Source organism: Ursus arctos, unplaced genomic scaffold (assembly GCF_023065955.2).
Source record: "Ursus arctos isolate Adak ecotype North America unplaced genomic scaffold, UrsArc2.0 scaffold_31, whole genome shotgun sequence".
NCBI classification, from domain to species: domain Eukaryota; kingdom Metazoa; phylum Chordata; class Mammalia; order Carnivora; family Ursidae; genus Ursus; species Ursus arctos.
In genome coordinates, this window is record NW_026622997.1 from 32,346,453 (window position 1) to 32,372,949 (window position 26,497).

General features: G+C 38.1%; 1 protein-coding gene across 1 annotated transcript in view; it reads left to right on the forward strand.

The window, feature by feature from the left end:
* Positions 1 to 26,497, forward strand: part of DNAH8 (dynein axonemal heavy chain 8) — a 380,399-nt gene that overhangs the window by 87,311 nt on the left and 266,591 nt on the right. Inside the window, exons 17-24 of the mRNA XM_026482812.4 lie at positions 324 to 459; positions 3,546 to 3,733; positions 6,577 to 6,657; positions 7,064 to 7,180; positions 8,704 to 8,823; positions 16,677 to 16,812; positions 18,023 to 18,138; positions 22,291 to 22,397. Of these exons, the coding sequence (XP_026338597.3) occupies positions 324 to 459; positions 3,546 to 3,733; positions 6,577 to 6,657; positions 7,064 to 7,180; positions 8,704 to 8,823; positions 16,677 to 16,812; positions 18,023 to 18,138; positions 22,291 to 22,397 (1,001 nt within the window). The remainder of the gene's footprint in view (positions 1 to 323; positions 460 to 3,545; positions 3,734 to 6,576; positions 6,658 to 7,063; positions 7,181 to 8,703; positions 8,824 to 16,676; positions 16,813 to 18,022; positions 18,139 to 22,290; positions 22,398 to 26,497) is intronic.

Consider the following 26,497-nt stretch of genomic DNA (forward strand, 5'->3'; position numbering starts at 1 on the left):
AATACAAAACTGATATCCAGAATCGTAGGGAGGGAATAGAGAATTGAAGGCAGAGGCTCTCAGCCTGGCCAGCTGTTAAGGCTAGAGACCTTTCTTTCTTAAATCCTTTATTTCCTTTTCCAGTATTCCCTTTCCACCAGTAACGTTTCCCTACTTCTGTCTCTAGTTTGTATGGCTTTCCTCACATCTCTTTTACTCTGAGACAAAATCTAAGGCATAATTACTTGGTGATATTTTAAATACCAACAGCTTTCTGATTGGGATATGAAAACAATCAGCAGTCTTTTAATTATAAATCTTTTTTTTTCCCCTTACAAAAACAGAAAAACTCAGAAATTTTGTCAAGCGCGGAAGGTAAAGCTGTTATTCGTCAGTATAACAAAATTTCCTATGTTCTGGTGGAATTTGAGGTGGTCTATCACACAGCCTGGGTCAGAGAGGTCTCGCAGTTACAGTATGGTGTGTATATGAAACGCAGTGATGCTATGGAGGGGGTGTTGGGTGATTTTGAATGAAGTCATGGTTCTGGAGAATTTTTACATCCCTTTGATACAATATTATGATGGTTAGATTTAGATTTGGAGATGATACAATTATTTTTTTTACAGTTGTTAATAATATTCTGATTTTGTAAGCAAAAGTTGCCATCACCTTAAAGTTGGTATACTTCGATTGTGACTTCCCACTAAAAAAAACAGTACTTAAAAGTAAATTTTGAGACCCTTCATAGATATTTCTCCACAGATTTAGGGGAAGTCTTCATACTCAGTTTTGGTTTTGTTTTTTTTTTAAGATTTTATTTATTTATTTAACACAGAGAGAGAGACAGGGAGAGAGGGAGCATAAGCAGGGGGAGTGGGAGAGGGAGAAGCAGGCTTCCCGCTGAGCAGGGAACCTGATGCGGGGCGGTGGGGGGGGGGGGCTCAATTCCAGGACCCTGGGATCATGACCTGAGCTGAAGGTAGACACTTAACGACTGAGCCACCCAGGTGCCCCTCATGCTCAGTTTTGTCATGTTATAGATTCAAATCTCAGTCCCGATCAGGGGAGAAAGAATTGCGCTTTGCTTGTCTTCGTCCCTCCCTTCCATTCTTTTTCTATAACCGAATTTAACTTCACTTTTGAGCTCCAGGAAAGTCACAGTATTAGGGTTGTGTCTAAGTACCTCTGCAAGGTGCCAAAGCATTGGGCGGAGTCTGCTGTGAGGCAGGGGATGGATGGTTTCAAGCTACCATGCATCCATGCTGCCATCACCTGGGGTGTGTGTTACTGTGGGGGCTCAATTGTTGGTCGGTTCAGGTTCCTGCTTTGTCCCATCTTAACCTTAAGCTCTTATCTATAATCTTGGTGGAACCCCGACTGTGTCCCTGGACAGAAAGCCTTCTCCCTCACATGCCAGGATCCCCACTCCAGCAGGGTACAAAATGCAGACACAGCACAAATCCTGTGGTTGGGTCACTGGAAGTGGTGGTCTAAGAGGGGCCACTCTTTTTCTGCCTCGTGGTTCCAGACCCATATATTTTAGCTGTTTGAGGACACGTCACTGTTGCCAGCCATTGATTTGCTCATGTCTCCGTCCTGGAGGACAGGGTCCCGACCTGCAGGTTGTCTTCCCCAGCTGGCCCCTTAGTTTAGCCTTTAAGAAGCCACTCGTACCAGGCCAGCTGTTTCTGGGTAATGACTATGGTAGGACCCAAGGACCCTACTGAAAACCAGCTAATGAGCAACACTCTCAAGGAACATCAAGAGAACTGAAAGTTCACATTATGGAAAAGGACAAAACAGAATTGTTAACTTTAGTATGAAGCAGGGACTATCTTGCTTCTACAATACCACACGTTTTTCTACTTTTCTTTTGTCCTGGTGGTTTTTCCTCTTAGCGCACATGTTCAAAAACGAGTTCACTGGTCACCTCTTCCATATAACCCCTCTTGATTCTTCCACAGCAGAAAGTAATGTCTTCCTCCTCCGGAGTCCTCTACACAATTTATCTGCTCTTCTTTCTCATGACACAGCTTTAGGGATCTGTCTCATCTCTCCTTCACATTCCAAGGATATTCTCTCTGTTTCATCTTTGTATCCTTTAAATAACAGTCAGCGATAATGAATGCTTACACAGTCCAGGCTTTGTCAAAACACTTTATACGCACAGCTTCTTTTAATTCTCATGGCGACCCTACGAGGAGCTGTAATTATCCTCATTTTATAGATGAGGAAACTGAGGCACTAAGAGATTAAGTCACTTGCACGAGCTCATCCCACAGCTAGGAAGTGGTAAAGCTGGGATTTAAATCTGCCTTTCCCATGAACACAGGTTAGTGGAAATGAATTGCTCCGCAAGACTTCTTATTATATTGACATGGCTATATTTAACCATATAGGAACTCAGAGTAATAATTGAGGACCTGGAATTGGCCTCTTTTCGATGGTTGCTCTATAAAGTTTAATGAAATGTCACTCAGTCCTGGAGCTGACTTGCTGGCTGTCGTTATTCTTAGTGGTTTTGCTGACCATTTTGTCCTTTCAAGAAAGCTCAGTACAGCCTTAAGGATTTCATTAAATGAGTGTTCCAAGGTTATTTTGGAATTTGCTTGGGAGGATAAATGATTTCCAGTCCAATTTAAAAAGATTCCAAATGAATTAGGAAAAATTTTTAGTTGAAATCCTCATGCAACCAGCATCATTAAGAACCATTTCAAGACTAATTTTATCTGATGAGTAAAAGTCAACTAACTTCAAAGGAATATATAGACTATTTCATTTTACAAGAAATTCGGTGCAGCCACATTCTCTGAAGTAACGCGAGGCTTGGAAGATACATAAGAAAGTCTCATGTTAGTAGTGTTTGTTAATATGAGATATAATTTAAGCTAGCACATACTCATCTGACTCTAGAAGTAATTCATGTTAGGATAACAAATAAGCTAAGGGATTATATATTTCAATTCATAATAAAAAGCATGCCTGCAAATTCCTATTTATATGAATGATGTTCGGGTAGTAGTTGAGATGTAGCATAAAAAAAATTCTTCCTCTATATCTTAGAAGCTCACAACACCATGGTGTTTAATAAATATTCTCACTGATCTTGAGCTTAGTTACCAGACATTCACGACGGAGGCTTAATTCTTTAAAGCACTTTGGGGGTCGTTGTGGAAAAAGGTTTGTCACGTGAGGTATGTCATATTTAATAGTCGTGCACACCTTCCAGTTCTCGCCCAGGGGTGAAATCACAACCTACATTGCATTATAGCTCTCTTAGACCCACTCAGAAAAGTGTTGCAGTTCATAGCACGAAGGCTGTCTGTTCTTCATTCATCTTTATCTCTCCCGATCTGTTTTTATGAGTTTGCAGACATTCTGCATTCACTTATTTAAGTTTTGAGCGCTGACTACACGTCAGATGCTATGCTTCATCCCCTGGGACATCCAACACTCTTATTCAATGAGAAGTCGGTAGCCAGTGGGGAAGGCAGGTGTGTAAACGCGGCTGGAAGCAGAAAGGAAATCCAGAAAAACTAATGTCAGTAATCATTTATTTGTAGCTTTACAAGCCACACTTTTTGTGCGACACCCAGAAACTGGGAAATTGCTGGTTAATTTTGATCCCAAAATTCTAGAAGTTGTTCGGGAAACTAAGTGCATGATAAAAATGAAGCTGGATGTACCAGAACAGGCAAAGAAATTGCTAAAATTGGAAAGTAAATTGAAAGCAGACAAATTGCATTTGCAGGTGAGATAGATTATATACATATATTTTAAAGATTTTATTTATTTATTTGGGAGAGAGTGAGTGAAAAAGAGAGCGTACGCATGCGTGCACAAGTGAGAGCAGGTGCAGGGGGCAAAGGGAGAAAGAATCTGAAGCCGACTCAGCGCAGAGCCTGACTCGGGCCTCGAGCCTTCGATTTTGAGATCACGACCTGTGCCGAAACCGAGTCTGATGCCCAACTGACTGAGCCACCCAGGAGCCCAAGATAGATTATATTTTATAAAATTGTTTTTGAAGGAGAGTTGTTTTTTTTTTTTGTAAAAGAGAAATACATTGGTGCAGTTGTGCTGATGTGGTATTGAGAGGAAATTTGTTACTTTGTTGATTCTTTTCATTTTTCTTCAGCTTTATTGAGGTACGGTTGACAAAACTATAAGATATTTAAAGTGTACATCATAATGATTTGATATAAATATATGTTATGAAAGGATTCCTCTCATGTAGTTCATTCATCACCTCATATGTATAATATACATAATATATATTTTATATATATTATATATATTATATATATTATATAAAATATATATTATGTATATTAAATCAAAAAGAAACAGTATATATTTGTTAATATATACACATATATTTGTTAATATATACACATATATATATGACATATATATATATTATATATATATTATATAAAATATATATTATGTATATTAAACCAAAAAGAAACAGTATATATTTGTTAATATATACACATATATTTGTTTCTTTTTGGTGAGAATGTTTAAGTCCTACTCTCTTAGCAAAATTCAATTATATGATATAGTATTATCAGTTACGGACACCATGTTATGCATTGGATCTTCAGTCCTTATTCGTCTTATACCTGAAAGATTGTACCCTTTTACCAACCTTTTCCTATTGCCTCCCCACCCCCAACCCCCGACAACCACTTTTCTACTGTTTTTACAAGTTCAGCTTTTTAAGATTCTACATATAAGTGAGATCTACAGTATTTGTCTTTCTCTGCCTTATTTCATTTAGCATAAGGCTTTCAAGGTCCATTCATGTTGTTGCAAATGGCAGGATGTCTTTCTTTCTCATGGCTGAATAATATTCCATTGTATATATACCCTATTTTCTTTATCCTTTCATCTATTGATGGATGTTTCTATATCTTGGCTATTATAAATAATGCCGCAGTGAACATGGGAGTGCAGATATCTCTTCGAGATCCTGATTTCATTTCCTCTAGATCTATATTCAGAAGTGGAATTGCTACATCATATGGTATTTTTGTTTTTAACTTTTTGAGGAGCCTCCATAGTGTTTTCCAGAGTGGCTGCACCAATTTACATCCACACCAGCAGTGCACAAGGGTTCCGTTTTCTCCATATCCTGGCCAACACTTGTTATCTCCTTTTGAGAACAGCCAGTCTAACAAGTGTGAGGTACCATCTCATTGTGGTTTTGATTTGCATTTCCCAGTTAGTGATATTGACTACATTTTCATGTACCTATTGGCCATTTGTGTGTTTTCCTTGGAAAAATGTCCATTCAATTCCTTTGCACATGTTTTAACGGGATTGTTGGAGTTTTTTGCTATTGAGTTGTGTGAGTGAGTTCCTTATATATTTCAGCTATTAGCTCTTTATCAGATACATGATTTGTAAATATTTTCTCCCATTCCATAGGCTGCCTTTTCATTTTGTTGATAGTTTCCTTTGCTGTGCAGAAGCTTTGAGTTTGATATAGTACACTTGTTTATTTTTGCTTTCGTTGCTTGTGCTATTGGTGTTAAATCCAAAAATCACTGCCAAGACCGATGTCAAGGTGCTGACCCCCATGTTTTCTTTTTGCAGTTTTACAGTTTCAGGTCTTAAATTTAAGTCTTTAATCCATTTTGAGTTGATGTGTGTGTGTGTGTGTGTGTGTGTGTGTTATAAGATAGGTGTCCAGTTTCATTCTTTTGCATGTGACTGTTCAGTTTTCCCAACACTATTTATTAAAAAGACTGCCCTTTTATTATTGTATAGTATTGGCTCCTTTGTATATTCTTGCATCTTTGTACATTAATTGACCATATGCACATGGATTTATTTCTGGGATCTCTATTCTGTTCCTTGGCTTATTCTTTATTTTACTTTATTTATTTTTTTTATTTTTATATGCCAGTATAGTTAACATACAGTGTTATATTCCCTTGTTTCTTCTTTATAGTATTAAAATACTGATGTGCGAATAGGAGATTGGGAACAGAAAAGGAGGAAAGGAATTAATAACTTCAAAACTATTAAGTAAACGTCGAAACAGCTTAATATTATTTATTTGGGGCAGAATTAACTTGAATCCACATTTCCCATCACACCATGCAATAAATTACAAAATGATCAAAAATTGATCATTATGATTCATCTCTAGAGAATGTCTAAAAGAAAATAGATAAGCCTTTTAACTCTAACTGTGCATACATTTATTTTGATTCAAGAAAAGAAATATGCTTATAATGTGTCAGAAGACAAGTAATAGAAAGGGGGGAAATGTATAATGACAGATATCATGAAAAGATAATTATCCAAGTTATTTGAAATAGTGTAAATGTAGAAAGAGAATTAAATAATAAATATGAAACGTGCAACTCTAGAAAGCTCCACTGACTTGCTGTTTAAAGGAGATGCTAAGGTAATTTACAGGGGAGGAAAAAGTATGGTAAATTAATATAAATATAGGCGGGTGGCCTTAAGCTTGGCAGGACTATAAGGAAACAGGTATAATGAAACCTTCCTGGTATGAATCAAAATATGACTTGCTTTAAAATAAATTAAAGTCACACATACCATTTTGACTTCCAACAGGGTCTTCTGCAATATTATGATGACTTATGTCAGGAAGTGCCTTCGGTGTTTGTCAATCTGATGACCCCTAAGATGAAAAAGGTTGGTAATGCTGAAGGTTTATATTGATTTCCCTGTTGTTTAAAATTAGATCCCCGTTGTACAGATTATGGATTTTAGAACATCTATTCTTGCCTAGATCCTCTGTCTTTCTAGTTCAACATTATAGCTCTATTTTTCCTATAGAATGATTTCTTGTCAACAAGTTTTGTTGCCTTTGAAAAACAACTAAATCTCAATAATGAGCACTTTCTAAGAATCCATGATTCTTCATGGACAGCCACAGATGATTAAAAAACAAAGTCACCTTTACCAGGTATAATGGAGCGAAATATAATTAAGGAAATATAGCCTATAATATTTCCAGGTAATAAAAGAAAGCCTTCTTTATAAACACAGATGTTCCTGTTAATCATGGAAGCTGCTACTTTTTTTTTTCTTTTTCTAGGTGGAATCTGTGTTGAGACAAGGGCTCACAATATTAACATGGTCATCTTTAACACTGGAAAGCTTCTTTCAAGAAGTTGACTCAGTTTTGGATATGTTCAATCAACTTTTAAAGAAGGTATGACAGATACATTTTTTAAAAAAATGGGGCGCCTGGGTGGCACAACGGTTAAGCATCTGCCTTCGGCTTAGGGCGTGATCCTGGCGTTCTGGGGTCGAGTCCCACGTCAGGCTTCTCCGCTAGGAGCCTGCCTCTTCCTCTCCCACTCCCCCTGCTTGTGTTCCCTCTCTCGCTGGCTGTCTCTCTCTCTGTCAAATAAATGAATAAATAAATAAAATCTTTAAAAATAAAAAAAAAACATAAATTAAAAAACTACGTACATTCATACTCAGGCTATAAGGAGTAGTTTGATTATCTATGAAAGCTATTTATTATTTATTTATTTATTTCAGTGTTTGCAACTTTCAAAATAGGCTTTTACTTATTTATTTATTTATTTTATTGGGAAACAGAAAGGTCTTTGTTATGATTTTTTGCAAAATTAGTGACAGATTTTATATCTTCTGTTTTCTTCCAGTGACTAATAGGGCTAAGTGTTTTGTTTTGTTTTGTTTTGTTTTGTTTTGTTTTTTAATATTAATTTTTTTATTATGTTATGTTAGTCACCATACTATGAAAGCTATTTAAAGAGTGTAACTTTTTTTTTTTTAAGATTTTATTTATTTATTTGACAGTGAGAGAGACAGCCAGCGAGGGAGGGAACACAAGCAGGGGGAGTGGGAGAGGAAGAAGCAGGCTCCCAGCGGAGCAGGGAGCCCGATGTGGCGCTGGATCCCAGGACCCCGGGATCACGCCCCAAGCCGGAGGCAGATGCCTAACGACTGAGCCACCCAGGTGCCCCTAAGGGGTGTAACTTTTAACTAAAAGGACTCCTATTAAGTTAAAAATACAATGCTTTCTGTTTCTGTAGCTACTTTAGGCCCTTTTCATTTAGGGTTACCTTGTTTTTGCCTCTGAATTACTTGCCTTCAGTACGTTAAAATGGTAGTTTGACTCCACCGGGCAGTTTAGAAAATGGGATAATGGTAGACTGTGGGAGATGGCAGAACGGAGTGCTTAAGTATTAATAATAATACATCTACCATTAGTTAGATGAGGCATTCATTTAATTGGAGACTGTCTATTGATTTCTGAGAACTTCGCTCCATGGAACACGCATGCCTTTTTAGATGTGCTGGTCTGTGATGGCAGCATGGTCCAATACACAAAACGTGGAGGCTTGGGAGTCAGCTAAACCTAGCTACAAAGGTCTGCCTTATGCTATCTGTGTGTTCCTTCCCAGGTTACTTTACTGATCTGAGCCTTTGCTTCTTTATCTGTGTGACTTGGATAGTGAGTGAGTCATGGACTAGAGTAAGGATTAAAAGAGATAACGCATGTGAGATTATGGCCCATGATGCTGCTGTATAAAACTCAGTTCCACATCGAGACTGCTTTGCAGACGTACTCCTAAAATTTCCACCAAGCTGTGCTTGGCTCAGGACCCAAGTTTCTAGACATAGCCCTCTAAATTAGTTCATGACTCAAGTACATTTGGATGAAAGAAGAGTTTTCCTCTACATTTTTTTTCTTGTTGGTAGATCAGTGACTTGTGTGAAATGCATATTGATACAGTTCTAAAGGAGATAGCGAAAACTGTGTTAATTTCCCTGCCTGAAAGTGGTGCTACCAAAGTGGAAGATATGTTGATGCTCAATGAGGTATGCATTTATGTATTATGTTTTAATTGTGGAAATCCTGGCTCATAAACTTAAAATGTGAATTTATAATCTAAGAGTGGAAATCTCTGTCAATAGCATATAAAGATCCCAGGCCACACCCTAGACATGATCTTACTAATATCCTCAACCTCAGTCTAGAGTCTCCTGGGTTTCCAGCAGTGGTTCATTGTTCTTCCTTCGGTGGACAATATTGAGTACCTCTTGGTTTTAATTATCACAAACCTTCCCTTAAGCCACTCACAGAAATCTGAGAGTCATCTGGAATCCTTTCCTCACTCCCATTTCCTAAATCCAGTCAGTCTTAAGGCTTAGCGAGGTTTTGCCTTTTACTCCAAGTTTGCTTGAATTGCCTCTTCTTTTCCATACTTACTACCCCCTTCCTATGTCAGGTCCTTAAGGCTCATTCTGAGTTTAGCAATCGGTGTTATGATCTAACTGGTTTCTCTGCTTCCATATTTGGCCCCGTCATATCCATTCTCCACATTGCCACTCATGATCTTAAATCCTTCAACAGCAGTGGCATCCAGTCCCTAGAGGACAAAACCTAACCTCCTCAGCATCACAATATACTGAAATTCTTTGAGTACCTATTTATCCACCATTGGCTCAAAATCACAGAGACAGGAACCCTGTCTAGCCATTTTTGAGGCCTTGCACATAGCAGTCTCTCTCAGAAACACTCACTTTATGGCTTGAACCAGATTTTTTTTCTTTCTTTCCTGCCGTGTGCTTCACCTGCACTCACCCTGTTGGTTTGGGTCACCCTGCTTGTGTCAACCAAGGGTGGCTCTATCTCAAGGGGTCCAGTCCAGCCCATGGGATACAAGTGCTTTTGCCCCTCTTTCTGTGGAAATGCAGCCTCTTCTTGCCTTTAGAGGTTTGGGTAGCCAGCTGGCCTCTTGCCTTAGGACAACTTAGGCATGGGTCAGCCCCTCCATGTGCAAATTCTAGAGGACATAGGTCAAAGTCTCTGAGTCGTTCCTTTGAAGTACCCTACACTTATTTCTTTTTTTTTAATAATAATTTTTTATTATGTTATGTTAGTCACCATTCAGTACATCCTTAGTTTTTGATGTAGTGTTCCATGATTCATTATTTGCATATAACACCCAGTGCACCAAGCAATACGTGCCCTCCTTAACACCCATCACCAGCCTATCCCAGTCCCCCCACCCCCCTCCCCTCTGAAGCCCTCAGTTTGTTTCCCAGAGTCCATAGTCTCCCATGGTTCATTCCCCCTTCTGTTTACCCCCCTTCATTCCTCCCTTCCTTCTCCTACCGATCTTCCTGCTATTTCTTATGTTCCATAAATGAGTGAAACCATATGATAATTGTCTTTCTCTGCTTGACTTATTTCACTTCGCATTATCTCCTCCAGTCCTGTCCATGTTGCTGCAAATGTTGGGTAATCGTTCTTTCTGATGGCTGAGGAATATTCCATTGTATATATGGAGCACATCTTCTTAATCCAGTCATCTGTTGAGGGCCATCTTGGTTCCTTCCACAATTTAGCTATTGTGGACAATGCTGCTATGAACATTGGGGTGCATATGGCCCTTCTCTTCACTACGTCTGTATCTTTGGGGTAAATACCCAGTAGTGCAATGGCTGGGTCATAGGGTAGCTCTATTTTTAACTTTTTAAGGGACCTCCACACTGTTTTCCAAAGTGGCTGTACCAACTTGCATTCTAACCAACAGCCTACACTTATTTCTACCTCATCTCTACTAATGATCAAGCTTCCTTTTTAAAATCTCAAGATGGGCAAGGGGCTGATGGTTGCCTCCACTGCTACCATATTCAAGAACTGCCTTCTTTATAATGTGTAGGATCTTAAAGTCATTTGTTCTCAGCACTGGGACCTTGGCTGTAACAGAGACAACACTAAATAACCCATTTTTACATCCTGTTCTTGGAGCATGCAAGTTTAAAATGATTGTGTCTTCCTGGCCATTTGTTCCTTCTATCATTGTTAAGCTTTTAATCTTTGAAGACTATGTTATTTGACAGTATTTTAGCTACAAAAGACTTTTTTGGTTATTATGTTCCAGATATATCTTTTTCTATTCTGTTTTTTTTCAACCAGTCTGGGTTCTCCTATTTAGGTTTTCTCTTCTAAAGAACATTTAGCTGGATTTTGTTTTTAACCTACTGTGAAAAATCTGTCATTTTCTTTGCCTATTACTGTGTAAATTTAATGCACTTTCAATTAGAATTCCTATACATTTATTTTTATAAACTGAATTAAATTATATTATTTTAAAATGATGAATAAGGAAGAATAGGGAATAAAAAATGAAAATACTTAAAGCCATTGTAATCAAATCAATGTGGCATTAACAGAAAAAAAATATAATTTAGAGGAACAAAATAAAGAATCTAGGAGAAAAAGATCACAATAAAAAATTAATACATGTCAAAGGTAATATTTTAGTTCAATGGGAAAAATGATGGATTATTTAAATGGTGCTGGTACAATATACTGTTTTTCAGGAAGAAAATATGATTAGGTGCCTCTCTTTTTTAATTATTGAAGTATACATGACATGCAATGTTAAATTAGTTTCAGATGAACAACACAGTGATTTGACAATTCTATACATTACTCAATGCTCACTACAATAAGCATAGTCACCACCTGTCACTGTACATTATTACAGTATTATTGACTATATTCCCTATGCTGTACTTTACATCTCTGTGATGGATGTATAAGTAGAAGTTTGTACCTCTTAATCCTCATCGCCTATTTTATCCATCTCTCCACTCCATCCCGTCTGGCAACCACCAGTTTGTTTTCTGTATTTATCAGTGTGTTTCTGTTTTGTTTTTTTTTTTTTGTCTGTTTGTTCATTTGATCGCTTGTTTTGTTTCTATCCATGTTGCTATAAATGGAAAGATCTCATTCTTTTTTATGGTGGGGTAGTATTCCATAGTTTATATATATCACATCTTCTTTATCCATTCATCTATTGATGGGCACTTGGGCTGCTTCCATAATTTGGCTGTTATAACTAGTGCTGCAACGAACATAGAGGTGCATGTATCCCTTTGAATTAGTATTTTGTGTGTGTGTGTGTGTGTGTGTGTGTGTGTGTGTGTGTGTAAATACCCAGTAGTGCGATTACTGAATCCTAGAGTTGTTCTATTTTTTACTTTTTGAGGAATGTCCTTACTATTTTCCACAGTGGCTGTGCCAGTTTGCATCCCCACCAATAGTACAAAAGAGTTCCTTTTCCTCTATATCCTCACCAAAAATTGTTTCTTGTGTTTTTGATTTTAGCCATTCTGACAGGCGTGAGGTGATATCTTATAGTTTTGATTTGTACTTCCCTGATCAGTGACATTGAACATCTTTCCATGTGTCTCTTGGCCATTTGTATATCTTTGTGGAAAATGTCTTTTTGGTGTTAAAATTTTTCCATCTTTGTTCAGTGGAATCCTTCAGGCTGGCTTCTACATTTTTTATATGACTCCAGTAGTCTTTGAAAGCTTCCTTGCTTTCTGGAACAATATGATATCATAGGCTCATCTTGTGCATTTCCTGTCCCAGATCTGGAATCACCCATTTCTCCAGTCAGCCCTCATTCCTTTCTGTGTTATTAGTGGAAAATGGTATATGGAGATCACAGTCTGGGTCCTAGGAAAAGCACTTATTTTAAACTTTTAGGTATTCCTTATAGTATTATTTCTGCATCTCCAGATAGTATACTTGGGGCACTCTTTCTTGAATTGGCAAATTTGCACATTATTTTCTTCCTGCTTTAATAAGTGAGCATTTAGCTCTTTGACCCTATCCTCTATCACTTCTCCCTTGTCCTCTCAATATAGCTATAAAATTATTTTTAGTTAATCAGTAATGGTAAATAGCAGCACTTAATTATGCCTATATAAATATTAGCCAATGCAGAACCATGTATTGTACATAATATATTTTTTCTTATACAACTTTCTTGTTTTTCTTGGGGTTTCTAATGCCTTTCTTCTCACATGATCTTTCAAGTACACTATTACATCAGAGTCCCATTTTTCCCCCAAGAGACTTCCTCTCAGAGCCCTCCTAATACCTGTTTTTAACTTGGGTTGATTAGTCTCTAGATCAGCTGCAAAATTACTAACCTGGGACTCACCCTGTCTGCTCTATTTCCTGGATTCCATATTATTCTAGGAGGGACAGCCCTTCAGACGACGAAATGTTCTTTTCTGAGCACCTGAAATTTTCCAAAGAAGAAGTCTCTTATTTCCTGCCCTGGGGGAGCTAGGGGTAATTTCCTGCCTGCCATTTTCTTCTCACTCATTCTAGAATCTGACTATATGCACTTCATACCAGGTTTTAACTTAAAACGAGTAGAATACAAAGGAGTGGGGAATACCTATATCAGTGTCCTTTTTGTCCGATTTACAATGATAATCATTTTCTGTTGGTATGTACCTGTAACTGTTGTGACATTATTAACTGCTCATTGGGGAAAACTTCACACTACCAGATAAAATTTACTTTGAACACACTAACAAGGAAATTTTACATGCATAGAAAGAGAAACAGATCACACAAATCAAGGAAATTGGAATAGATTAAGTGTGACCGGGTTTGAATGTGGTGATTGTATTGATATCACAACAGAAGAAGCTATTACTATTAGGTAAGTGATACGTCTCCACACTGTACGTCAAGAGGTGGACTTTTGAAGAGTGCTTTGCCAATCAGTATGCCCCAGTCACTTGCGTCAGCGGGACCAAGGTCTAGTAATCTGTGGGCTGCTTTTCCACAAACCTGTCGTCAGGTGGGCCATTATAATGTAGGCAGAGTGAAATTTATAATGACAGGGGAAGTCTGTTAATATTATGGACAGAAGTAAGTTTTGGAAACACACCATACATAGTGCTTATTTTGGGGGGAGGTTAGTGTGGGCCAACCAGTGGTTTCAAGCCATATTTGGGAATCAGGGATATTTGCAGTCAGGGAAGTGGTCCTTGATTTGGAGCATCTAACTGTGGTTTTAGGAGAGATGATGTTCATTAATAAAAAGCTATCGTCCACCGGCTTCACATTGGATCTTTTGCTCTATTTGCTGAGGCTGGGACTCTGGAAAGTATTTTATCTTTAGCCACCTGGCTCCCTTTTAGGTTTTGCCAGTAGTGGTGCTAGAAGGAGGGTGGAGGAGAGAGGAGAGACTTGCTCTTTCCTGTTTTTCTTCCTGTTCCCAATACAGTCAGACAACCTCTCTTGACTGGCAGTGGCAGTTAATCCTAGGTCCTAGCTTTTTCCAGCCCTTCCAGAGCCAGCTTCTTGTGCTTCTCAGATGTGCCAACACCACCAGGCCCCTCTGTAAGGCAGTAGCACCAGCTGAGTAGCTCCCTCACTTCCCAGCTCCAGGTTCTAAAGACTCCAGCCTCTTGCCTTGGCTCTCGCACACCCCAGGTTCAGGAGCTGCTTCCTGCAATAACTCTCCGTGTGACTTTTGTGTCCCCTTTTGCCTTCTTTGGTCCTTTAACAGTTGTTTAGTCACTTCTCTATATTACATTTTCTCATTCTGTCGGTTAAAATAGCTGGTGTGGCATCTGTTTTCCTGACTGAACTCTGACTGACATATCTGTATCTCAATAGGTATACAAACAGAATAGAAAATCAGGGAAATGTGATCCAAGTTATGATAGGAAAACTGGTGAATACATTAAAGGGTATTAATAGTTATTTCAACAAAATCAACTTGGCTCCATAGAGTCGGAAAGTAGATTAGTGGCTGCCAGGTCTGTGAGGATGGGTGAATGAGGAGGGACTGCTAATGGGTATGGAGATTCTTTTGGGGGGAGATAAAAATGTTCTGGAAATCAATAGCAGTTATGGTTACACGACTCTCTGCATATATAAACCAATGACTATAAACCAATGACTTGTACACTCTACAAGAATAATTCTTGTGGTATTGTATTATGAATTGTATCTCATTAAAAAAAAGAAATAAAATCAATTTGACAGTTTTCCAATCTGTCCCTGGACTGCCCTTCAGTTCAGTCTCTTCTTCACTGAGTTCTAAGACGGCCCATGGAAAAAGTTCTGACCTCTTTTCAAAATCTCAGTCCTCCAAATGGGCCCCAAATCCCACGCCTTCTTGCCCTCTTGGCAACCTTTCTCCCCCAGTCTTTTTCCCTGTCTTCTCAATCTCCATTTTTCCCCTCCACCGGACACCTCCTACTAGCAGTCTAATATGTTCTATTGCCTTTTCCTTGCCAACAAACAAAAACCTTCCCACATCTCCCTTCACTTATCATTCACAACCCAACTTCCCATTCATGCTGCCTTCACTTTCCCATCTTTCATTTCCCCTCTTCATTTGTTTTCCCCAGCTCCTGGCTCAAATCATTTCTGGCACGAATTGTTATTTTTAACGACTTTATGGAGATAGGATCCACACAACATACAATGTACCAATTCTAACTGTGCAGTCCAGTGGTTTTAGCTTATTCACAGAGTTGGGCAACCATCATGGCAATTTTAGAACATTTTTCATCTCAACCCTTCCAGCCCTGGGCAGCCACTTATCTGTCTTCTGTCTCTTTAGAGGTGCTTGTTTCCCTGCTCGTCTGAAGTGTCTCTCAGCACTGTCATTCCAGTGTTAACCACTGTGTTGAATAAACCAGCAAGGATGGAATGAATGAGTGATGGAAACGGGTGGGAAGAGTTGCTGGGTTGGGGAGGGGATCAGAGAATATCTTCAGGTAGGAGGAGGAACAGCATTTCTTTTGAGACTGAGAAAATGTGAGGATGGGTTCAGATACACACGAAGTGGGATAAAAGAGAGCGAGAGACTTAGAAGCAGCTCTCTCAATCCAGCAGCCAAGAAAGGAACATGCGAGGGCAGTCCACGAGAAATAGGGGACTTTCTGAGGCTTGTCTTGGCAGAGGTTTGCATAGACAGCCTCAGGTCTCTTTGCAGAAGTGGGTTTGAAGGCCCGCGTTGGCTGCTCCCATTTATTTTTCTCTTCCCTAAAATGTATGGACATTATAGACATTTCAAAAGACCTGTTCAATTTTATAGGCCAGTTTTCTTTTCTGAATTTAATTAGTTCTTAATTTCTTCCCAAAGCCTATTAGAAAAGTTCAGAAAGGCAGAGCAAAGGTTTTAAAATCAGACAGTACCGGTTTCAAACTCCTGTGTTCCCCAGCTGCTGTGTGACCTTGGATAAGTTGCTGATTCGTTCTGAGCCTCAGTTTTCTCATTTCTGAAATGGGGACAATAATATTACCTACTCCAAGTGGCCGTCATTTAATTAAATGAGTTATTTCATGTGAAGCTCTTAAATTGATGCCTGGCGTAGGTGAGCGTCAGGCTCACTCTAAAACCTTATCTCGTTTGAATCTCAGAGCAACTCTTAGGATTGTCCTTTTTTGAAACTACTTCTCATTTTCAAGTTTTGACATCCTTACCCCTCTTGTTCTTCAGCTTTCTTTTTTTTTTTTTTTAAGTGAACTCTGTACCCAACATGGAACTTGAACTCATGATCCCAAGGTTAAGAGTCATACGTTCTACCGACTGAGCCAGCCCGGGCCAGTCACCATAAATGTGAATGTACATGTCTATGGGTGATTCAGTCAGATAAAAGTCAAAGACTGAGTTTTTCTTTTTCTCTCCTCCTTTTCTTTGCTTGGGCCTTAATAGCTATGCCTTTAGCCGTTGACAGTTTCGGATCTAAAACATTATGCTATTGGCAACTACCTCTAGTCATTTTCAAGTGGTGTTAATTATCCTTTTAGAAATTAAAGTTATATTAATAATTGTTACAGCATTTTTAAGCATCTGTAAATTACTAGTCCTTGCCTTATTTAATAGACGTACACAAAAGAATGGGCTGATGTTCTAAACCACAAAAGTAAGCATGTGGAAGAAGCTGTCAAAGAACTTATATCAATATTTGAAAATATTTATGAAGTTAAGCACAGTGGGAAAACAGCAAAACCATTACCAGGTAATTTTGCTAGTTATAATGTCTGAGTTATAGTATTATAGTAGATATGTTCTCAAGCAGGTGCCTTCTGCTTAGCAGGTACCCAAATTCCAGACTCACTGAAGGAGAGCAAGCACTACCTCATTTGCACAAATGGTGGAAATCAAATGCCAACCAAGGACCGATGTTGCAAACAAGTCTCGGGCCTGCTATGTTAATCTTTCTCGCTCTCGCTCTTTTTTTGTTTGAGCACAGCATGCTTAAAGTGTCTGGAGACATCTTTGGTTGTCATGCAGCATGGGGGATGCCCCTGGCATCTAGTGGGTGGAGCTCAGGGATGCTGTTGAACATTCCACAGTGCACGGGACAGCCTTCAGTAACCAAGAATACCAGCAGTGCTAAGGCTAAGAAACTATGAGCTTAGATAACTATCCACAGCCTTGGAACTGGAGGGTATCATGCGAAGTGAAATCAGTCAGTCAGAGAATGAAATCAGTCAGTCAGAGAAAGACAGTTATCATATGATCTCATTCATAAGTGAAATTTAAGAAACAAAATAGAGAATCATAGGGGAAGGGAGGGGAAAATAAAACAAGACAAAATCAGAGAGGGACAAACCACAAGAGACTTTAAATCATAGGAAACAAACTGAGGGTGGCTGGTGGGGAGAAGGGCGGGGGGGGGGATGGAGTAACTGGGTGATGGACATTGAGGAGGGCATGTGATATGATGAGCACTGGGTGTTGTATGCAACTGATGAATCACTGAACTCTACCTCTGAAACTAATAATACACCTATGTTAATTAATTGAATTTAAATTAAAAAAAGTAAGTATCCATAGCCTGTCTTCTTTCCCTTAGAGTTTTTCTACTTCGTTTAATTAGCTTTCTTCAGAAGTGGCAAAAACCCCAAATATCAGCTCATTAAGTTAGAATATTCAAAAGGTAAACACATATTTTAGAAAGATAATATGTAAAGCCTGCTTAAAATGTTTCTTAATTCTATATACTAAGAAGGAGGATATTTAAAAAGTGTATTTCTTAGTGGAATTATGATTCTGTTAAGATGGGCGATTTAAATTGAATTCAAAGATGATTCCTACTGAAACAAGTCTTAAATTTTTAGGTTCAGAATGTTTAAAGAAGGGTTTTCCTAAGAAGATTTGGCCACATGGAATAAACCAAATGCTCAACGTTAAATGTTATACATTTTTTGGTCTTTTATCTGTAGAACAGAGGAAACACGTTGCTTTTGGAAGTGAAACAGAAGAGGGTGAAAGCATTGATTATGAGGCTAATATCATTCCTGAGGTTGATGTTAATGATAAAGAAGATGAATTTAAGAAGGTATTTATTATGAAATGATCTCATGCAATTTAGCCGAACTATGATTCTTTGGATAGTAGATGACCTCAAATGGTGCTTCTAGGCAGTTCTGCAACCAACCTGTATGGACTTATAACCAACCTGGATTTATAACAAAATCTAGAAAATATAATTTCAATTCTACACTGTAGGATCTGGCAAGATACAGCAATCCTTCTAGTTTTCCCCAACACCATCAACTTTTAATGTGATTCTGTCAATACGGTTTATATAATCATCTCCCTGTGCTGTGATTGACCATGTTTTCTTATACTGTAAATGTCATACTTCTGGGACTGTAGTGCCAATCCATTTGACTCAAGAGTGGAGAACTCTGTTTTCAGTTACTGTGTTTAATCGAGTTACCTCTATTGCAAGGCCAAATTTTGATCCACTTGGGCCCAAGGGTCTGCATTTTTTTCTAGGACCACTGGGATAAGCTGTGGACTCCCACCCAGGAGAAAACCTGTGCGGGCAGATTTTCACGCTGTGTTAAGATGTGTTGAGAATAAAGGTTGAGAAGGACTCATGGGGTTTCTCGTTCCTTTTTAGGCCTCACCCTGCTGGTCATGCATCAATTCTGAATGCCACTCCCACATTTGTGCTAATCCCTGCTTTCTCCTCCTTCTGCCAATTTTCTTTTAATCCTTCATCTTCTTTTCCTTCTTCCTCTAGTTTACATGCTTTGACACCTCTAACACACAGTTTTGGAAATAATCAGTACACATTTGATCCACTTTCACCTTATTGTTCAAGGAGGACATCATCAATGGATAGAGACATCACCAAGCACTTTCCCGCTGAGACTAGATTTTAGCTGTAGATTTCCTCTCCGTGCCATGTCCCAGGTGGCCATTATCAATCAGCAGGAGTCAGCTGGAGAGAGGAAGTGTATGCCCTGCCAGCAGTCCTTCTCTTCCAATTGCATTCCCTCTGACACTGGCGGGGGTCCTTAGAGCAAGCCTGATTATCATCAGAATCTCTTGAATTGGGGGATCACTTGGAGCTGCATGAGTGCAGTCACCTTCTAAATAGCCTCTGCCTCTCAAGTCCATCATCTTCCACATTGTTGCCAGAATGGTCTCTAACACAAATCTGACTATATCATGCCTGTGTTTTAGCCTGGAAATTCACCAACGCTGATCATATTCCTCTTTGCTCATGCCTGATAGCCCTGCCTTCTGACCCAACTCAAACTGTCTGGTCCACCCTGTCCCAAGGAGCAGGGCGTAGAGTAGAGAGGAACGCTGTGGCCAGAGTCTGGTTCTGGAGGTGTGACTCACTGTGCAAGTAAGACATGGTGCCCAGATCCCTGCCCAGGCTCCATATTTGTCCTGCACTCTGACCCATAAACTTGGCAACTCCTCTGGTGGGAAAGATGGGCTTAGAGAGAGAGGCAAACCATGGTCCCAGGGCGGTGGAAGTTTCATCCCATATATTTTGGTACTGTACATTTTAAATTTCTTTTAAAGATTTTATTTATTTATTTGAGAGAGAGAGAGTGAGACTGAGAGCACGAGCAGGATGAAGGGCAGAGGGAAAAGCAGACTCCCTGCTGAGCAGGGAGCCCAATGCAGGTCTTGATCCTGGGACTCTGGGATCATGATCTGAGCCAAAGGCAGACACTTAACCGACTGAGCCACCTGGGTGCCCTTGTTGCCACCTTTAGAGAGGCAGGTCCTCACCCTGTCACTTGTACTAAGTTCCTTGGGCCCTGAAGTTTTGTGCGGAGAGGTCTTGAATGGTCTCTAACATTGGGGCATGTGACTGCTCGTGTGTCATTTAGGGATGCTTTCAATTTTTCCCTTTGGATCTGTTAGTATTTGCTTTATATATTTTGATGCTCCTGTTGGGTGCATCTACATTCATAAATGTTTTATCTTCTTGCTGGATTGACTCCTTTTATCATTATGTAATGCCATTCTCTCTCTCTCTCTCTCTCTTTTTTATAGTCTTTGTTTTCAAGTGTGTTTTGTCTGTTTTGAGTAGGTTCTTCAGCTTTATTTTCATTTCCATTACATGAAATATCTTTTTCCATCCTTTCACTTTCAGTCTCTGTGTGTCTTTACTTCTGAAATGAGTCTCTTTTAGGCAGCATATAAATGCATCTTATTTCTTTATCCATTCAGCCACTCTGTGTCTTTTGTTTGGAGAATTTAGTCCATTTCATTTCAAGTAATTGTTGATAAGTATATACTTATTGCCATTTTGTTCATTGCTCTCTGGCTATTTTGTAGTTCCTCTCTGTTCCTTTCTTCTCTTCTCTTGTCGTCTGATGACTTTGTTTACTGTTATGTTTCCTTTCTCATTCTGTTCTGTGTATTAACTATAAGTTTTTGCTTTGTGTTTACTCTGAGGTTCACATAAAATATCCATTTAAATAGCAGTCTTTTTACAATTGACAGCAACTGAATTTAAACACATTTTAAAACTTTACTTTTTTTCTTCCTCACCCCTAGTATTTATAATTTTGGTGACACACTTTACAACTTTTTATTTTATACTTCCTTTAACTGATTATGATCATTTTAGCTAATTTTACTACTTTTATCTTTTAACCTTCATGCTTGCTTTATAAGTCATTGGTCCACTACCTTTGTTACAGAGTTACCTTTTCCAGTGAGATTTTTACTTTCATATGTTTTGTTGTTATTAATTAGTGCCATTTTTTTTTTTTATCATAAAGAAATCCCTTTAGCAGTTTTTTAGGGCCGGTGCAGTGGTGATGAACTTCTTTAACTTTTGCTTGTCTGGAAAGCTATGAATCTCTCCTTAAATTCTGAATGATGATCTTGCCACATAGAGAAGTCTTGTTTGGAAGGTTTTTTTCCTTTCAGCACTTAGAATTTACCGTACTACTTTCTTCTGGCCTGTAAGTTTCTGCTGAAAAATCTGTTGATTACCTTATGGGGTTTCCCCTTGTATGTAAAAAGTTGTTTTTCTCTTCCTGCTTTCAGGATTATCTCTTAAGTTGTCTTTAACTTTAATCATTTTAATTACAGTGTGTCTTGGTGTGGATCTCTTTGGATTCATTTTAGTGGGAACTCTGTGCTTTGTGCCCATGGATTCCTGATTCCTTCTTCAGACTAGGGAAGTTTTTAGCCTTTATTTCTTTAAATCATTTTTCTGGCTCTTCCTCTCTCTCTCTTCCCCTTCTGGGTTTCCTATCAGCACTCGTTCCACTTGATGTTGTCCCAAAGGCTCCTCAAGATATTTTCACTTTCTTAATTCTGTTTTCATTTTGCTGCTTTGTCTTCCAGCTCACTGATCCATTCTTCTACTTCACCCCATCTGCTGTTGAACTGCTCTAGTGTATTTTTCAGTTCACTTATAACTTCTCTTCAGTCCTTCCTTCCTTCTTTCCTTTCTTTCTTCGCTTTCTCTTTCCCTTTTCTTTTCCTTTCCCTTTCCTCTTTCTTTCTTTCTTAGAATATTTTATTTATTTATTTGACAGAGAGAGAGCATAAGCAGGGGAAGCAGCAGGCAGAGGCAGGGAGGCAGAAGGAAAGGGAGAAGCAGGCTCCCTACTGAGCATGGAGCCTGAAGTGGGTCTTGATCCCAGGACCCTGGGATCATGACTTGAGCCAAAGGCAGACGCTTAACCAACTGAGGCACCCAGGCATCCTTCTTCAGTACTTTCTTATATTTTCCTCTCTCTTTGTTGAGGTTGTCACTGTGTTCATCCTTCTCCCAAGTCCAGTGAGCATCTTTATGACTATTACTTGTACTCTTTATCAGGTAGTTGATTATCTCTGTTTCATTTAGTTCTTTTCCTAAGGTTTTTTTCTTGTTCTTTTGTTTGGAACATATTCCTCTGTCTCCTCATTTTGCCTAGTTCTCTTGTGTTTGTTTCTATGTATTAGGTAAGTTAGCTACATTTCACAGGCTTAAAGTAGTGGCCTTATGCCCAGAAGTTCAGTCTTCTGGCATCATCAGAGGCAGGCACTCACCGGCTATCCCTTATGTGGGCTCTCTTTGGTTGTGGCAGGGCTGTGGCTGTGGCACAGTGGTGGGTAGGCCTGGCCCTCAGTTTGGCTGTAGGACATGGCTATGACTGCTGTCATACATTGGTGGGTGGGGGATCTTGCATGCCACCATCTTGAACCCAACTCTCAATATGATTTCTTGTTACAGGAATGTAAAGAGGTCTATGCTTTTTTCTCTCATCAATTACTAGACAGTCTTCAAAAAGCTACCCGGTTATCTTTGGACACAATGAAAAGAAGAATATTTGTTTCAAGGCAAGTTGAAAATATGCTAAATAATTCTGGTAATACTACCTTAACATAATGCTAATAGTACCTCTTAGTTTTACTAATTTAAAATTTATAAAATTTAAAATTTAAAAAATCATATTCATAAAAAGACAGTATGAAAATATATGTGTAATACTTCAAGAACAGTGATCAAATGAACAATAATGTTCCGGCACCCAGGCCAAGACAGAGAACATTGAACACTATCAGTCCCCTTACCAGTCCTTTCTCTGCTCACCCAAAGGTAACCACTATGCTGAACTTGATGTTTATTATTGTCTTGGTTTTCCTTACAGTTCACTACATGTTTGTACCCCTAATCAATGTATTAATTTTGCCTGTATCTGAATTGTGTTCAGTGTTATGTTTTTGAGATTCATCCATGTTGATATAATTTATTATACACAATCTGTTTATTCTACTGGTGATGGTCATTTGGGTTGTTCCAGTTTGAGTTATTCTGAATACAGCCTCTGTGAATATTTTTGTACCTGTCTCCTGCTACACTTGTTAAGAATGGAATAGTTGGGCTCTGGGGTATGTGCATACCTCCCTTTACAAGAGTCCCCATGGCTCCTCATCCTTGCACACAGTTGGTATTGTTCAATTAAAAAATTCTTGTCAGCAAGGGGATATGAAGTTGCATCTCACTGGGATTTAAATGATCGTTTTCTTAGTGATGAGGTTGAACATACTTTCATGTTTATGAGCCATTCGTGCCTTCTTTTCCTTGAAATTTGTGTTCTTTTCTTTCTCATGTCTTGTCTTATCTTGGCTTGGCTTCTCTTTCTTCCCTTCTTTTATTCCTTCATTTCTTTTTTTTATTCATTTTTCTATTGGACTGGACTTATTCATGGGTGTTCTCAATATATTACTTTGTTGATGATAATATAGCAGACATCTTCTCTGTGTTGTGCCTCTCTTTTATTCTTTTTATGATATCTTTTACTGATTTAAAGTATTCAAATTTCTCAATCTTTTCTTTAAAATATTCAAATTCATTGATCTTTTCCTTGTGATTTTTATGTCTTTTAAAAGAAATCATTCCTTACCTCATAATGTCTTCTAAAATTTTATACTTTTGCTTTTATATTTAGGGATTTAATCCACATGGTATTGATTTTTGTGTTTAATGAAAGGTAGGAGATCAATATATTTTTTCCACATGGTTAATTAATTAACCAAATTGAACATTACGTCAAAAAATAATGATGTACTATATGCTGGCTAATTGAACAAAATAAAAAGAAAAAAACAAAAAAACCTGCAAAAACTAGGAGTATTGGTTAAAGGGTACAAACTTCCAGTTAAAGATGGATAAGTTCTGTAAATTATTTTATAGCATGGTGATTATAGCTTATAATTCTGTATTATACTTGCAAGCTGATAAGTGAGTAGATCTTATGTGTTCTCACCACAAAAAAGAAATGGTAATTATGTGATGCGGGTGATAATGATTTTGCAGTGTATAAATGTTTCAACTCAACATGTCTTACATCTTAAACTTATACATGTTATATGCCAGTTGTATCTCAATAAAGCCAGGGGAAAAGCTAGAAGTATTTCTGTTTGTAAAGAAAGGCAGTAGGACTATAAAACGAGATGTTTAACTATTCACAGCTAAAACATATCAGGATGCCTTTCTGATATTATAGTGAGTGAAAATTATTTCATGTTTCTAATGTGAGGAGATTTGGAAATATCTCAATATTATAATATTATATATAATAAATGTAATAAATATATAATAATACAAAACATAATATTGAATATTTTAAAAAGTTGTTGAAAAATTACTTTTCTCTTTGAGATATTTATTTATTTAAAAATTTTATTTGAAAGAGAGAGAGAGCAAGAGGGTGAGAGAGCACAAGCAGGGGGAGGGGCAGAGGGAGACAGAAACAGACTCCCCGCTGAGGTAGAACCTGACATGGGGCTGGAGTCCTGGGACCCTGAGTTCATGACCTGAGCCGAAGGCAGACGCTTAACCGAATGAGCCACTGAGGCGCCCTGAGAGAATTATTTAAATTACACTGAATCTATAGAGCAGTTTGGAGAGAATTAGCGTTCTTACAATATTGAGTCTTCCATCCAGAATCATAGATTACCTCTCCATTTAAATCTTTACTATTTCTCAATGAAGTTTTACAATTCTCTGTGTAAAAGTCTTGCACATTTTTGTTATATTTTTTCATTGGCTATTCATGGCTAAATTTTAATTTAATCACACTGTTATAATCTCCCAATGTGATTGTGAACTTGACAAATTTTCCTTCTCTTTTGGTCAGTTCTTGTTGTATGTGTTTTAAGCCTATTCTATTAGGTGCGCACAAAGTCATAGTAGTTAAACTTATTTCGAACACTGTATTTTTAATTTTTACCTTATCCCTTTATGTGCGTTAATCCTAACCCCTCAAACTCTTTTTAGTCTGTTATTAATTTTACTTTACCAGCTTTTTTGGTATATTGCTTTTTAGCCCTTAAATGTTCAAACCTTACTGTGCAGTTTTTGTTGTATTTCTTAAAAGCGTCATATACCTGATTATTTTTATTTGATCTGATTATCTCTGCTTTTTAATAGAGTGTAATTTGTCTACATTTATTGTGATTTTTTTCATGTAATGATACTTAATTTATGACATTTCATTTTGTGTCTTCTTTTTAGTATCTGATTTCTTTGGTTCATTTCATTATCCCTGTTATCTTTGGGATGGATAATATTTTCCTTCCTGTATTTCAGTGAAGTAGTTACCCTTAAATTGAGAATACATATATCTTGCTTCAGTTTTAAAAAACTTCCTGTCTATGGTTTTTCAGTTTTCTAGTCTTATCTCTAACTACAAGGGCCTGGCATGCTTTACTCACTGAATTGTATCTACCTCATTATTGCTGCTTGATGTTTTCATTTTACCTTTTTTTTGAACATGAATACTGGCATATTTTATTAAAATCTCCAGATTCTTGTGTATTTCTTGTATCCCACTGGTTCCTTTGGGTGCATGAGGGGTAAACTCACTTATTCTTCATTTTAAGTCTGAAAAATGTCTTTTCTGCTTTCATACTCTCATGACAGTTTGGTTGGATAAAAAATTTTTGTTTGTCTCTCTGCATTTTGAAAGCACTTCATTTTTTTCCTGACTTATATTGTTGCTGATAAGTCTGCAGGAAGTCTAACTGAAGATTATTTTTTATCCTCGATGTTCTATAGTTTTCTTTCCCTGTGTGCATTTGTCTTTACTTAATCCTGCTTTGTTCTCAGTGTGCGCTTTCTATTTGAGGGTGTATAGCGTTTCTTAATCCTGGAAAATCCTCAGCAATTTCCTTTTCAGTTGTTGCTTCTGGGACATTCCTTTCACTCTCTTCTGATGGAACTCCTAGTAGCTGGATGTTGAATAGATTAACCATGTGATTTATTGTTCCAACCAGGACACCCTTTTGAGTGAAGGGACACTATCCAGATGAAGTGTTGGGACAGATTTAACCTGGAACTGTTCTGGGCACACTGGACATGCAGTCATCTCAGTTCTTGGGACTTTGGGGCTGTCCTGCCTGTCTCCTAACCCCTCTGTCGTATGTTTTGTCTTTTTGCCTTTCTGGGCTGCATTATGAGCAGGTATTTCTCTTTCTAGTCTAAAGATGATCTCATCTATTGCATCTTAAATATTTCAATTAATATTTTTTCCTTATTCTCCAGATACTCTATCATTTCTGCCTTTTTAATTTAGTAATTTATTATTTTGGGAGAAGATAGCCTTCATTGATCTCTTTGAATATTCTCAATATATTTATTTTAGAGTTTGTTATACCTCCGTACATTGATTTTATCCAGAGTGAGTTTTTGTTTCAATTATTAATTCCTTTTGTCCTCTTTCTTACTGTAAGACTTGTTCATGCCCATTAGGGTTTTAGTTTATAGGACCTCTTTGAGTGAGAGGTGTGTGTGTGTGTGTGTGTGTGTGTGTGTGTGTGTGTGTGTGTTTCTCTCTCCCACCCTGCCTCCCTACCTAGGAGTTTCATTTTTTGTCTCCTATGATCCTGGGAACCTTGAATCCAATACTGCCCCCTGAAGAGATACTGGGGATATG